Source organism: Mustelus asterias, chromosome 21 (genome assembly GCF_964213995.1).
Source record: "Mustelus asterias chromosome 21, sMusAst1.hap1.1, whole genome shotgun sequence".
Classification (NCBI taxonomy): domain Eukaryota; kingdom Metazoa; phylum Chordata; class Chondrichthyes; order Carcharhiniformes; family Triakidae; genus Mustelus; species Mustelus asterias.
In genome coordinates this window covers 32440792-32456166 of record NC_135821.1, presented here as the reverse complement: position 1 = coordinate 32456166, position 15375 = coordinate 32440792, and the positions used below count along the sequence as shown (strand labels likewise).

Below are 15375 nucleotides of genomic sequence, written 5' to 3'. Positions count from 1 at the left end.
GAAGGTGGTGAAGAAGGCATATGGCATGCTTGCCTTTATAGGACGGGGCATAGAGTATAAAAGTTGGGGTCTGATGTTGCGGTTGTATAGAACGTTGGTTCGGCCGCATTTGGAATACTGCGCCCAGTTCTGGTCGCCACACTACCAGAAGGACGTGGAGGCTTTGGAGAGAGTACAGAGGAGGTTTACCAGGATGTTGCCTGGTATGGAAGGGCTTAGTTATCAGGAGAGATTGGGTAAACTGGGGTTGTTCTCCTTGGAAAGACGGAGGATGAGGGGTGACCTATTAGAGGTGTATAAAATTATGAAAGGCATAGATAGGGTGAACGGTGGGAAGCTTTTTCCCAGGTCGGTGGTGACGTTCACGAGGGGTCATAGGTTCAAGGTGAGGGGGGGTGGGGGGAGGTTTAACACAGATATCAGAAGGACGTATTTTACACAGAGGGTGGTGAGGGCCTGGAATGCGCTGCCTGGCAAGGTGGTGGAGGCGGACACACTGGGAACGTTTAAGACTTATCTAGAAAGCCTATTGAACGGAGTGGGAATGGAGGGATACAAAAGAATGGTCTAGTTTGGACCAGGGAGCGGCGCGGGCTTGGAGGGCCGAAGGGCCTGTTCCTGTGCTGTATTGTTCTTTGTTCTTTGTTGTTCTTTGTTCTTGTTGAACAATCCTAGCCCAGGGGTCCCTGGTCACTTTGCTCCTTGAGAATTGTACCCTGACCTTCACAGTGTCTTACTCAATCTTCCTGCCAAAATGAACCACTTCACACATCTTTGCATTAAATTTCATCTGCCAGCTGTCTGTGTCCTCCTGAAGTCTCTCACCACCCTCGACAGCACTGTGGGGTAACAATGATTCTGGATTGTGTGTTGGGGGTCAGTGCTTGATCCCGAATCTCCGTTCTCTTTCAGCAGACTCCAGTGAGGGGCTGGGACAGTCTGTGTAACACTGCAGCGGTACTCACAGCGATTCCCTGACGGCCTGTGGTTCCAGTAACACCACGCTCTCCATTGAGACCTCGGGGGCCGGGGAGTCCAACCCGGCCCTGGGCTCCTGGCTCTCCTGGGTTACCGGATGGGCCCCGATAGCCTGGCTCCCCGGTTACACCTTGCTGCAGGGAAACAAAGCACCGTTAGACTCCAGTGAGGCTGTCGGCGGCATGGCTGATAAACTCGTTCCACCCCATCCCATCCATTCACACGCACCTCCCCCCCACCCCGGCCAACACCTCCCCCTCTGCCACTCCTCCCCCTCCCATCCGCACCTTCCCCTCCCCCGCAGCTTCCCCCTCCCTTCTCTCCCTCCCCCCGCACTCTCCCCCCGCACTCTCCCCCCGCACTCTCCCCCCGCACTCTCCCCCCGCACTCCCACCCCCCGCACTCCCACCCCCCCTCCCCCCGCACTCCCACCCCCCTCCCCCCGCACTCCCACCCCCCCTCCCCCCACACTCCCACCCCCCCTCCCCCCGCACTCCCACCCCCCTCCCCCCGCACTCCCACCCCCCCTCCCCCTCCCCACTTCCCCCTTCCAACCTTAAACTCACTTTTATCTTCCCACAGTCCAAAGCTGCCCCCACACACACACAGTTCACCTCCTGACCCCTGATAGAGATGCCACCGATTAGACAATCCTCAGATGTGATGCCTCCCGTGACCGAATAGTCACTCACCACACCCTGATCGGAATCCCGTGTCGGCGCTCCCAGGGTATATGATCTCCGACATAAGGTAATGGATGCAGCAGTGACCTCACAGCCACAAGGACTGAACCAGACTCATTAACAATTCACACTTCCATTACACTGAGGGGGCCAAACTTTATAAAATTGTCTGAAAAATATTAGGGTAATTATTTGTTTTTGGAAAAGTACCGAGGTTTTGGATTGTAATCAGACTGACCTGTCCTTTCACTCCAGGCTCCCCAGAATCTCCCTGTCGGGTTAGAGAGAGAAAGTTGTTAGTTTAATTTAAACATTTTACGAAGAACCCACACAGATAGATGCCAAATGGCAGCTGGAGTGGACGGACAGAGCCCCTCAGGGTTTAGAGGGGTCAGCGTTCTCTAATCCATCCCCAGTGTTTTATTTGTGAAAATGTTGACACTGGGTCCAATCTTCACAACTGCTCCAAGGAACCAAACCTACCCACAGACATGGTCCACTTCCCAGGAGCATAGCATGTGAGGAGGAGTTTTGTATGGATCTCCTCTCCCAATGTCGCTACTCTCTGGGGTCAGAGCTCGGAGTGGGGTCTCTCTGGTCCCCGGGATGGGGTCTCTCGGGACTGGGGATGGGGTCTCTCGCGGACAGGATCTCGCGGGTGTCCGGGACGGGGTCGCTCGGGGATGGAGACGGAGTCTCTCGGGGATGGGGTCTCTCAGGGCCGGGGATGGGGTCTCTCTGTTCTCCGGGACAGGGATGGGGTCTCTTGGGGACGGGGATGGGGTCTCTCGGAGATGGGGGTCTCTCAGGGACGGGGGTCTCTCAGGGACGGGGGTCTTTCTGGTCCCCGGGATGAGGTATCTTGGGGACGGAGACGGGGTCCCTCGGGGACGGGGATGGGGTCTCTCGGGGACGGGGTCTCTTGGGGACGGGGTCTCTCTGGTCCCCGGGATGGGGCATCTTGGGGACAGAGACGGGGTCCCTCGGAGACGGGGATGGGGTCTCTCGGGGACGGGGGTCTCTTGGGGACGGGGTCTCTCTGGTCCCCGGGACGGGGTCTCTTGGGGACAGGGACGGGGTCTCTTGGGGATGGGGTCTCTTGGGGACAGGGACGGGGTCTCTCGGGGACGGGGTCTCTCGGGGACGGGGTCTCTTGGGGACAGGGACGGGGTCTCTCGGGGACGGGGTCTCTTGGGGACAGGGACGGGGTCTCTTGGGGACGGGGTCTCTTGGGGACGGGGTCTCTTGGGGACAGGGACGGGGTCTCTCGGGGACGGGGTCCCCGGGCTGGGACTTGATACAGGGCTTCATGCTGCCCTCTAGCTGCCCAGTGGAGCATTGCCCCGATATCCTGGGCTGCTGGTTTGTTTGTTACATTGTGAAAATATTCCTTTCAAACAGTCTGTCCCTCATTGGACGGGAATTTGAGAGAAGCTGAACCTGGGAACGCCCTGATAAAGAGAAAAATAAAAATGACAAATCCTTAGAAACTGATCAATTTCTAATTCCTAACCAAAACACGGAGAATGAATGTAATGAAGTTATGCAGTTTGGTGGGAAGAATAAAGGAGCTGAACATTATTTAAATGGAGAAAGACTGCAGAAAGCTGCAGCTGAGCGGGATTGGGGGGTCCTTGTGCATAAATCACAAAAAACTTAGGCAAATGGAATGTTGGCCTTTATTTCAAAGGGAATGGAATATAAAAATAGGGAAGTCTTGGTAAAACTATACAAGGCACCAGTTGGACCACACCTGGAATACTGTGAACAGTTTTGGTCCCCTTATCTAAGAAACGATATATTGGCATTGGAAGCAGTCCAGAGAAGGTTCACTAGATTGATCCCGGGTATGGAGGGGTTTTTTTATGAGGAGAGCTTGAGTAGGTTGGGCCTGTGCTTACTGGAGTTTAGAAGAATGAGAGGTGACCTTATTGAGACATATATAATTCTCAGGGGTCCTTGACAGGGTAGATGCTGAGAGGTTGTTTCCTCTTGTGGGAGAGTCTAGGGCCAGAGGGCATAATCTCAGAGTAAGGAGGTACCCATTTAACACAGAGATGAGGAGGAATTTCTTCTCTCAGAGGGTAGGGAATCTGTGGAATTCTTTACTGCAGAGAGCTGTAGAGGCTGGGTCATTAAGTATGTTCAAGGCTGAGATAGACTGATTTTTAATCAGTCAAGGGAATCGGGGATTATGGGAATAAGGCGGGAAAGTGGAGTTGAGAATTATATCAGATCAGTTATGATCTCATTGACTGGTGGAGCAGACCCGATGGGCTACTTATGATCTGTCACACCATTTACCACCCGAGGGACAACTGTGACATTCTTTAATACATTTTCTCGCTTGCTCAGGTGAGGCACAAGCCAGAGTGAAAGATTGCTTTATTCGTCATCGCGGCAGTCTGGTTCCTGGTGGTAGGAGGGATGGTGGGAGCTTGATGTACACATCAGCCCTGCTTCAGGACAAGGGGCAGTGCAGTGAAGGGTGAGAAATCCAAGCATGTTGTAAACTTTAACTCTATCTTGAACCTGCATGAGGGCCCCCCCCCACCCCCCCACCCCCCCCACCCCCCCACCCCCCCACCCCCCCCACCCCATCCCCCCCCCCGCCCACCCCACCCCCCCAAACCCGGATCTTACCTTTTCACCATTATCACCGTCCAATCCTTCCACTCCAGGGTCACCCTATAATAGGCAATGGAAACAATGGTATTTATCCAGACAGATCACACCAACTGCTTCTTCTCAAAGTTAAAACACAATGAACAAATGTCAAGAAGACCCCAGATTCCTTCTCTCACCTCCAAACACAGGCACACACACACAGACACTCGTAAAGACACACACACGCACGCACACGTACACACGCACACACACACACACGCACACACACGGAAAACATCCTGAAACATTTCACACTGAGCAACATGAGGAATCAGAGCAGCAGATTGAAAACTCGATCAAAGAGGTAGGTTTTAAGGAGGACAGAGAAAGAGAGAGGTTTATAAAGGCGATTCCAGAATGTAGGACTGAGGCACAATGGTGGAGCAATTAAAACTGGAGATGCTGAAGGAATAGTCGGAATGTTGGAGGGTTGTGGGGCTTGAGAAGATTACAGACATAGTGAAAGCATGGGACAGTAACAAAGAACAAAGAACAGTACAGCACAGGAAACAGGCCCTTCGGCCCTCCAAGCCTGTGCCGCTCCATGGTCCAACTAGACCAATCGTTTGTATCCCTCCATTCCCAGGCTGCTCATGTGACTATCCAGGTAAGTCTTAAACGATGTCAGCGTGCCTGCCTCCACCACCCTACTTGGGGTGGTGGAGGCAGGCACGGTAGCAGCCTGGGAATGGAGGGATACTGTCTTGGACAGTATATCCAAGAAGCAATAAGGAGGTATGTCATGTTAGACTTAGTAATGAATAAAGGGCAAATGTTACTTCAACAAACTTATTGATTTTTTTGAGTTGGTAACAGAGAGAGTAGACAATGGAAATGTGGTAGATGTCATTTATCTGGATTTTCAAAAGGCCTTTGATAAGGTTCCCATAATAGACAAATGAATAAAGTCAGAGAATGTGGAGTCAGCAGACAAGTGGCAGACTGGATTGCGAACTGGCTTCAATACAGAAAGCAGAGAGTGGGAGTAAAGGGCGGTTATTCAGAGTGGAAGAAGGTGGGAAGTGGTTTTCTCCAAGGATCGGAGCTGGAATCACTGCTCTTCACAATTTATATTAACCATTTCGACTTTGGAATCAAATCACAATTTCTAAATTTGCTGATGGCACCAAATTCAGGAAATGGTCAATACTGAGGAAAACCAACAAATTCCACGAGGAGATTGATAAAAGTGAGGAATGGGCAAATAATTGTTAATTGAAGTTCAGCACAGAGCAATGTGACAGGACATGTTGGTGGGAAGAATAGAGAGGTCAATTATTACTTAGAAGCTGAGAGTCCGGGTGGGGTAAAGGTACAGAGATCTCAGAGTAAAATACATCTATCACTAAAAGTTGAGACACACATTAGTGAGGTCACGGGCTGGCACGGTGGCACAGTGGTTAGCACTGCTGCCTCACAGCGCCAGGGACCCTGGTTCAATTCCAGCCCCGGGTGACTGTCTGTATGGAGTTTGCATATTCTCCCTGTGTCTAAGTGGGTTTCCTCCGGGTGCTCCGGTTTCCTCCCACAGTACAAAGATATGTAGGTTAGATAGATTGGCCATGCTAAATTTCCCCTTAGTGTCAGAGGATTAGAAGGGTAAATATGTTGGGTTACAGGGATAGGGTTTGGGTGGGATTGTGGTCAGTGCAGTATTGATGAGCCAAATGGCCTCCTTCTTCACTGTAGGGTATGATAAGAAAGCAAAACAAACACTAGGTTTTATTTCTCGAGAGATAGAATTAAAGAATAGGGAAATTAAACCTGTATTGAACCTTGGTAGACCACATTCAGAGCACTGTGTGCAGCTCTGGTCTCCATATTATAAAAAGGATATAGAGACACTGGACAAGATGCAGAGAAGATTTTCAAGGATCATACCAGAAATGTGTGGGTTTACATATCAGGAGAGGATTGACAGGCTCTTGAAAACAGGCTGAGATGTGACTGAAGAGAGATCTTTTTAATTCAGAGAGGTTTTGATAGGGTGGATACAGAGACAGTGCTTCCACTTATAGGGAAGAGCATAACTAGAGGCGTTAGAGAGAGTGCAGAGAAGGTTTACCAGGATGTTGCTGGTATGGAGGGTCTTAGCTATGAGGAGAGATTGGGTAAACTGGGGTTGTTCTCCTTGGAAAGACGGAGAATGAGGGGAGATCTAATAGAGATGTACAAGATTATGAAGGGGATAGATAGGGTGAACGGTGGGAAGCTTTTTCCCAGGTCGGAGGTGACGATCACGAGGGGTCACGGGCTCAAGGTGAGAGGGGCGAAGTATAACTCAGATATTAGAGGGACGTTTTTTACACAGAGGGTGGTGGGGGCCTGGAATGCGCTGCCAAGTAGGGTGGTGGAAGCAGACAAGCTGGCATCGTTTAAGACTTACCTGGATAGTCACATGAGCAGCCTGGGAATGGAGGGATACAAACGATTGGTCTAGTTGGACCAAGGAACGGCAAAGGCTTGGAGGGCTGAAGGGCCTGTTTCCTGTGCTGTACTGTTCTTTGTTCTCTGTTCTTAGAGGCCATCAAGAAATCCAACAGGGAGTTCAGAAGAAACTTCTTTACCCAAAGAGTGATGGGAATGTGGAACTCACTACCACAGGGAGTGGCTGAAGTGAATAGTGAAGATAAATATAAGGGGAAACTAAACAAACAGATGCAGGAAAAGGGAATAAAGTGGTACGATGGTAGATATAGATGAGAAAAGATAGAAGGCGGCTTGAGAGATGAATAAAGACCAGCATGAACTGGTTGGGCTGAATGGTCTGTTTTTGTACTGTATATCCTATGTAATGATATGGAATCAACCAGATTAAGTGAACTGCCTAACGATGCAGAAACATTCATCTAACAGCTATGAATAATCTGATCGAGTTCAACACACTGAAAGGCAGAATCGCGAAAACAGCTGGTAAGATTCTAGATTTAGATAATGTTGACATCAGTTTGGGATGGGACAGAGACTGTCCACAGTAAAGGTCAACAAAGGTACTGGGTCTGACAACATCCATCCTGAGACGATGGATGCCTGTGTTTTGATCTTTCAGAATTCCCTAGATTCTAGATTGGTGCCTATTGATTGGAAAGTAGCAAATAGAACACTGCAGTCCAACAACAGAGGAACAAGAAAACAGAACTACACACCAACGAGCCTAACACTGGTCTTCAGGAGAGTGTTGGAACCTCTCATTAGGGACATGGTAACAGAGAACTTGGATTAGGCAGAGTCTGATTCTGAAAACCACGTTTGACAAATCTATTAGAGTTTTTTGAGTTTAGGCCAAGCAGGGTAGATAAGGGGGATCCAGTGAGTGCAATGTATTTATATTTTTTTTTAGAAACGTTCAACAAAGTGCCACACAAAAGATCATTACACAAAATTAGGCATCTGGAGTAATACATTAACATGGATTGAGGATTGGTTAGCTGACAGAAAACAGAGAATAGGAATAAATGGGTCATTTTTAGGTTGACTGGCTATAAGTAGCAGGGTAGCACAAGGATCAGCACTTGGACTTCAGCTGTTTATAATCTAAATTAATGACTTAAATGAGGGCACTGAGTGTAATGTGTCCAAGTTTGCTAATGATACAAAGCTGGGTAGGAAAGTATGCAGTGAGGAGGACACATAGAAGCTGCAGAGGTAAAAAGATAGTTTTGGTGAGTGTGAAAGGGGACAAGAAGATGGCATGTGGAGTATAATATGGCAAGTTATCCACTTTGGGAGCAAAGTCAGACAAAATATGATTGAATTAATGAGAGACTGGGAAATATTGCTGTTCAATGGGTTCTAGGTGTCCTTGTATTCAAATTACAGAAAGTTAATACTTAGGTAAAGTAAGCAATTAGGAAGGCAAATGATACATTGGCCTTTATTACAAAGAGATTGGAGTAAAAGAATGAAGAAGTTTTACTGCAATTATACGGGGCATTGGTGAGGCCACAACTGGAGTAGTGTGTGCAGTTTTGGTCTCCTTACTTAAGGATAGATATACTTGTAGAGACAGTGCAGCAGAGATTCACTCAACTGATTCCTGGGATGAGCAGAGGCGGAGTAAACGGTACCTTTAATGAGGCTGAGGGGGTGATTTCATTGAAATATATAAAATTCTGCAAGAGTCTTTTGGGATTTTTGCTTGTCACAATAGCCTCAGTGGGGTTGTTGACATTGTCTTGTTTCTTCTCTGGTTTTCTTTCAGCCTCTCTCAGTTCACATCTAAATGTTATCCAGCAATCTGATTATTCTTCCTCTTTTGTTTTTACCTCAAAGTCTCACAACACCAGGTTACCTGATGAAGGAGCAACGCTCCGAAAGCTTGTGATTCCAAGGAAACCTCTTGGACTTTAACCCTGGTGTTGTGAGACTTCAAACTGTATTTAGCAACCTTTTTGAGTCCTGATCATGTCTGACTCTTGATTCAGTCTATCCTCGGCCATACGCACATTTCAAAAACTGTCACCTTCCTCGCTTTGAGTCAAACTCTCACATCTGTAGAGTGCTACACTCTACACGAATGACTCTCTTCTTCAATTTGCTGCCTGAAGGTAGATCTGGTCCACAGCACCATGATCTCCACCACTGGTAGGGCAGGGAGACAGGTCCCCCATCCCTGCTGGAACAGAGTTCAAACATCGTGCTGTTGGCACCAGTCTGGTCCACACTGGCCGACTAGTGACCATACTAGATATTTTTCAGCTTCATTAGGTCATAACAAATAGAAGCAGGAATCAGTCCTTGAGCCCATCAAGTTGATGCTTTTGCAATTCCAGATGCTATTTAAGTCACTGGTCATACTTCTTACCCATGCTAATCTAACCTGGATTTCACCTTAGATGTAACTTTGAGTTAATTAAGGTACTTGTAATTATCCACTGCCTCTATCATGGTGCTTCCAATTTTGACTTTCCCACTTCCAATTAGAGCCATAACATTGGTTGATAGGATAGATGATAGATAGAAAATGTTTCCCTGGGGATTTGAGGCCCTCAGGCCACATCAGAATAAGAGGGCGGCGATTAGGGACTGAGATGAGAAGAAATTACTTCACTCAGGGGGTTGTGAATAACAAAACAAAGAACAAAGTACAGCACAGGAACAGACCATTCATGTGCCGATCATGATGCTCTAACTAAATGAAAAAAAACCTTCTGCTCTTACTCAGTCCGTATCCCTCTATTCCCTCTCTATTCATGTACCCATGTATTCATGGGGCGGCTCGGTGGCACAGTGGTTAGCGCTGCTACCTCACAGCGACAGGGACCCAGGTTCGGATTCCCAGCTTGGATCACTGTCTGTGTGTAGTTTGCACGTTCTCCCCGTATCTGCGTGGGTTTCCTCCGGGTGCTCCGGTTTCCTCCCACAGTCCAAAGATGAGCAGGTTAGGTGCATTAGCCATGCTAAATTCTCCCTCACTATACCCAAACAGATGCCCGCGTGTGGTGACTAGGGGATTTTCAACGTAACTTAATTGCAGTATTAATGTAAGGCTACTTGTGACTAATAAATAAACTTTAAACTTGAAATAAACTTTAACTTTACCCATCCAGATGCCAAATCTTTGGAATTTTCTGAGGGAGAATGGAACTCGCGGCCAACAATCACTGAAACAACTATATGATGACATCAACAAAGAACAAAGAACAAAGAACAGTACAGCACAGGAAATAGGCCCTTCGGCCCTCCAAGCCTGTGCCGCTCCTTGGTCCAACTAGACCAATCGTTTGTATCCCTCCATTCCCAGGCTGCTCATGTGACTATCCAGGTAAGTCTTAAACGATGTCAGCATGTCTGCCTCCACCACCCTACTTGGCAGCGCATTCCAGGCCCCCACCACCCTGTGTAAAAAACATCCCTCTAATATCTGAGTTATACTTCGCCCCTCTCACCTTGAGCCCGTGACCCATCGTGATCGTCACTTCTGATCTGGGAAAAAGCTTCCCACCGTTCACCCTATCTATCCCCTTCATAATCTTGTACACCTCTATTAGATCTCCCCTCATTCTCCGTCTTTCCAGGGAGAACAAGCCCAGTTTACCCAATCTCTCCTCATAACTAAGCCCCTCCATACCAGGTAACATCCTGGTAAACCTTCTCTGCACTCTCTCTAACGCCTCCACGTCCTTCTGGTAGTGCGGCGACCAGAACTGGATGCAGTACTCCAAATGTGGCCTAACCAGCGTTCTATACAGCTGCATCATCAGACTCCAGCTTTTATACTCTATACCCCGTCCTATAAAGGCAAGTATACCATATGCCTTCTTCACCACCTTCTCCACCTGTGCTGCCACCTTCAAGGATTTGTGGACTTGCACACCTAGGTCCCTCTGTGTTTCTATACTCTTGATGGCTCTGCCATTTATTGTATAACTCCTTCCTACATTATTTCTTTCAAAACGCATCACTTCGCACTTATCTGGATTAAATTCCATCTGCCACTTCTCCGCCCAATTTTCCAGCCTATCTATATCCTGCTGTATTGCCCGACAATGCTCATCGCTATCCGCAAGTCCAGCCATCTTTGTGTCATCCACAAACTTGCTGATAACACCAGTTACACCTTCTTCCACATCATTTATAAATATCACAAATAGCAGAGGTCCCAGCACAGAGCCCTGCAGAACATCACTGGTCACAGACCTCCAGCTGGAAAAAGACCCTTCGACCGCTACACTCTGTCTCCTATGGCCAAGCCACTTCTCCACCCATCTAGCCACTTCTCCTTGTATCCCATGAGCCTTAACCTTCTTAACCAACCTGCCATGTGGGACTTTGTCAAATGCCTTACTGAAATCCATATAGACGACATCCACGGCCCTTCCTTCGTCAACCGTTTTTGTCACTTCCTCAAAAAACTCCACCAAATTTGTAAGGCACGACCTCCCTCTTACAAAACCATGCTGTCTGTCACTAATGAGATTGTTCCGTTCTAAATGCGCAAATGTCTCTAAGAATCCTCTCCAACAACTTCCCTACCACGGATGTCAAGCTCACCGGCCTATAATTTCCCGGGTTATCCCTGCTACCTTTCTTAAACAACGGGACCACATTCGCTACCCTCCAATCCTCAGGAACCTCACCTGTGTCCAAAGAAGCGACAAAGATTTCCGTCAGAGGCCCAGCAATTTCATCTCTCATCTCCCTGAGCAGTCTAGGATAGATGCCATCAGGCCCTGGGGCTTTGTCAGTTTTAATGTTACCTAAAAACCCTAACACTTCCTCCCTTGTAATGGAGATTTTCTCTAATGGGTCAATACCTCCCTCTGAGACACTCCCAGTCAACAAGTCCCTCTCCTTTGTGAAAACTGATGCAAAGTATTCATTTAGGATCTCCCCTATTCCCTTGGGTTCTAAGCATAATTCCCCTCCTTTGTCCCCGAGAGGTCCGATTTTCTCCCTGACAACTCTTTTGTTCCTAACGTATGAATAGAATGCCTTAGGATTCTCCTTAATCCTGCCTGCCAAGAACATCTCATGACCTCTTTTTGCCCTTCTAACTCCCCGTTTGAGTTCTTTCCCTACTCTCCCTGTATTCCTCCAGAGCTCCATCTGTTTTCAGTTGCCTGGACTTACGCCTCCCTTTTCATTTTAATCAGATCCTCAATTTCCCTGGTTATCCACAGCTCTCGAATCCTACCTTTCCTATCTTTCCTTTTTACAGGCACATGCCTATCCTGCAGCCTTATCAATTGTTCCTTAAAAGACTCCCACATGCCAGACATGGACTTACCCTCGAACATCCTCTCCCAATTAACGTCCACCAATTCCTGCCTAATCCGGCTATAGTTAGCCTTCCCCCAAGTTCCATCCCACCATCAGACTCACATGGACTACTCTCCGGAATCAGTTACATTCTTGGACACATGCATCTCCATCAAGGACGGTCATCTCAGCACTTCACTGTACCGCAAGTCCACGGATAACCTCACGATGCTCCACTTCTCCAGCTTCCAACCTAAACATGTTAAAGAAGCCATCCCCTACGGACAAGCCCTCCGTATACACAGGATCTGCTCGGATGAGGAGGATCGCAACAGACACCTACAGACACTGAAAGACGTCCTCATAAGAACAGGATATGGTGCTTGACTCATCGATCGACAGTTCCAACGTGCCACAGCAAAAAACCGCACCGACCTCCTCAGAAGATAAACACGGGACACGATGGACAGAGTATCCTTCATCGTCCAGTACTTCCCCAGAGCGGAGAAGCTATGACATCTTCTCCGGAGCCTTCAACATGTCATCGATGAAGACGAACATCTCGCCAAGGCCATCCCCACAACCCCATTTCTTGCCTTCAAACAACCGCACAACCTCAAACAGACCATTGTCCGCAGCAAACTACCCAGCCTTCAGGAGAACAGTGACCACGACACCACACAACCCTGTCACAGCAACCTCTGCAAGACGTGCCAGATCATCGACACGGATGCCATCATCTCACGTGAGAACACCATCCACCAGGTACACGGTACATACACTTGCAACTCGACCAAGGCTGTCTACCTGATACGCATGATGTGGAGATGCCGGCGTTGGACTGGGGTAAACACAGTAAGAAGTTTAACAACACCAGGTTAAAGTCCAACAGGTTTATTTGGTAGCAAAAGCCACACAAGCTTTCGAGGCTCTGAGCCCCTTCTTCAGGTGAGTGGGAATTCTGTTCACAAACAGAACTTATAAGACACAGACTCAATTTACATGAATAATGGTTGGAATGCGAATACTTACAACTAATCCAGTCTTTAAGAAACAAAACAATGGGAGTGGGGAGAGCATCAAGACAGGCTAAAAAGATGTGTATTGTCTCCAGACAAGACAGCCAGTGAAACTCTGCAGGTCCACGCAACTGTGGGAGTTACAAATAGTGTGACATAAATTCTGATTCTAGGATCGCATGATAAAGACTCAGGAGGAAAAAAGCAGAAATATTTATGTGAAATAGTGTGACATAAACCCAATATCCCGGTTGAGGCCGTCCTTGTGTGTGCGGAACCTGGCTATAGTCGCGGAGCAGAAACTGATAGCCAGGTTCCGCACACACAAGGACGGCCTCAACCGGGATATTGGGTTTATGTCACACTATTTCACATAAATATTTCTGCTTTTTTCCTCCTGAGTCTTTATCATGCGATCCTAGAATCAGAATTTATGTCACACTATTTGTAACTCCCACAGTTGCGTGGACCTGCAGAGTTTCACTGGCTGTCTTGTCTGGAGACAATACACATCTTTTTAGCCTGTCTTGATGCTCTCCCCACTCCCATTGTTTTGTTTCTTAAAGACTGGATTAGTTGTAAGTATTCGCATTCCAACCATTATTCATGTAAATTGAGTCTGTGTCTTATAAGTTCTGTTTGTGAACAGAATTCCCACTCACCTGAAGAAGGGGCTCAGAGCCTCGAAAGCTTGTGTGGCTTTTGCTACCAAATAAACCTGTTGGACTTTAACCTGGTGTTGTTAAACTTCTTACCTGATACGCTGCAGGAAAGGACGTCCCGAGGCATGGTACATTGGGGAAACCATGCAGATGCTATGACAACGGATGAATGAACACCACCCGACAATCACCAGGCAAGAGTGTTCTCTTCCTGTGGGGGAGCACTTCAGCAGTCACGGGCATTCAGGCTCTGATCTTCAGGTAAGCGTTCTCCAAAGCGGCCTTCATGACACACAACAACGCAGAGTCGCTGAGCAGAGACTGATAGCCAAGTTCTGCACACATGAGGACGGCCTCAGCTGGGATTTTGGGTTCATGTCACACTATCTGTAACCCCCACGACTTGCCTGGGCTTGCAAAATCTCACTAACTGTTCTGGCTGGAGACAATACACATCTCTTTAACCTGTGCTTGGCCCTCTCTCCACTCACATTGTCTGTACCTTTAAGACTTGATTACCTGTAAAGACTCGCATTCCAACCATTATCTTGTAAATTGAGTTTGTGTCTGTATATGCCCTGTTTGTGAACATAACTCCCACTTACCTGAAGAAGGAGCCTGAGACTCCGAAAGCTAGTGCTGCCAAATAAACCTGTTGGACTTTAACCTGGTGTTGTGAGACTTCTTACTGTGCTTACCCCAGTCTAACGCCGGCATCTCCACATCATAACTAATATTGGAACAGTGATGAGTACTCACCGAAACTAACACAAGCAAAATAACACGAACAAAGACAATATTGATACTAACTGAAGAGTGACAAATCCCCAGATGCAGATGGTTTCCATCCCAGGTTTTAAAGGGAGTGAGTTAGAACATTGCAGACTCCTGAACAAGAATCTTCCAGGGTTCCCTCAGTTACGACCATTCCTTTCAAACTGGGCCTCAACTATTCACCATATTATTAATATCTTAGATAATGGTGCAGAAAGTCACATATACAAATTTATCAATGACACAGTATAGTTAAAACAATGCAGAAGGAATTGTAAAACTATAAAGAGATGAAATGAATGGACAAAATGGTGGCAAATGACTTCAATGCAGTGAATGCAAGGCCGTCCACTTTCGACCTAACATTGAACAGGGGACTTTCTAAATAATGACAATCTAGAAACACTGAAGGTCTAAAGAGACCAGGGTCCAGCTACACAGATCACTAAAATGTCATGAAAAGTACAGAAAATAAAAAGACTAATGGAATGCTTGCCTTTATATCTAGAGGACACAGTACACGGGTAGAAATCATTCTTCACTTTATATAGTCCTGGTTAGACCATACCTGGAGTTACTGTGAGCAGCTCTGGGACCCACACCATAGGAAGGATATGCTGGACTTGGAGGAGGGCAGTGTAGATTTACCAGAAAAATAGCTGAGGCTGGATTTACTGGGGTGTCGCAGTTCCCACCCCCATTGCAGACAGCAGCCCCCGCATCCATTTAACAAATGACCAGCCAGGACTTCACCCCCCTCAGCACAAGAAATCCCACCACAGATAGCTGCCAACCAGAGGGTAGAGGATAGAGAGGAAATAATTCCACTGGTTGGTTCATAGAGTCACAGATGTCCTGAACCCAGGCAGTGAGCAGGCAAAATCATTCTGT

At 47.6% G+C, this 15375-nt stretch overlaps 1 protein-coding gene across 1 annotated transcript in view; it reads right to left on the bottom strand.

Annotated features, from left to right (window-relative positions):
- col9a2 (procollagen, type IX, alpha 2) overlaps window positions 1-15375 on the bottom strand; it is a 203448-nt gene that overhangs the window by 20203 nt on the left and 167870 nt on the right. Inside the window, exons 26-28 of the mRNA XM_078237704.1 lie at window positions 4305-4349; window positions 1900-1932; window positions 966-1112 (exon numbers count right to left, since the gene is read on the bottom strand). Coding sequence (XP_078093830.1) covers window positions 966-1112; window positions 1900-1932; window positions 4305-4349 — 225 coding nt within the window. The remainder of the gene's footprint in view (window positions 1-965; window positions 1113-1899; window positions 1933-4304; window positions 4350-15375) is intronic.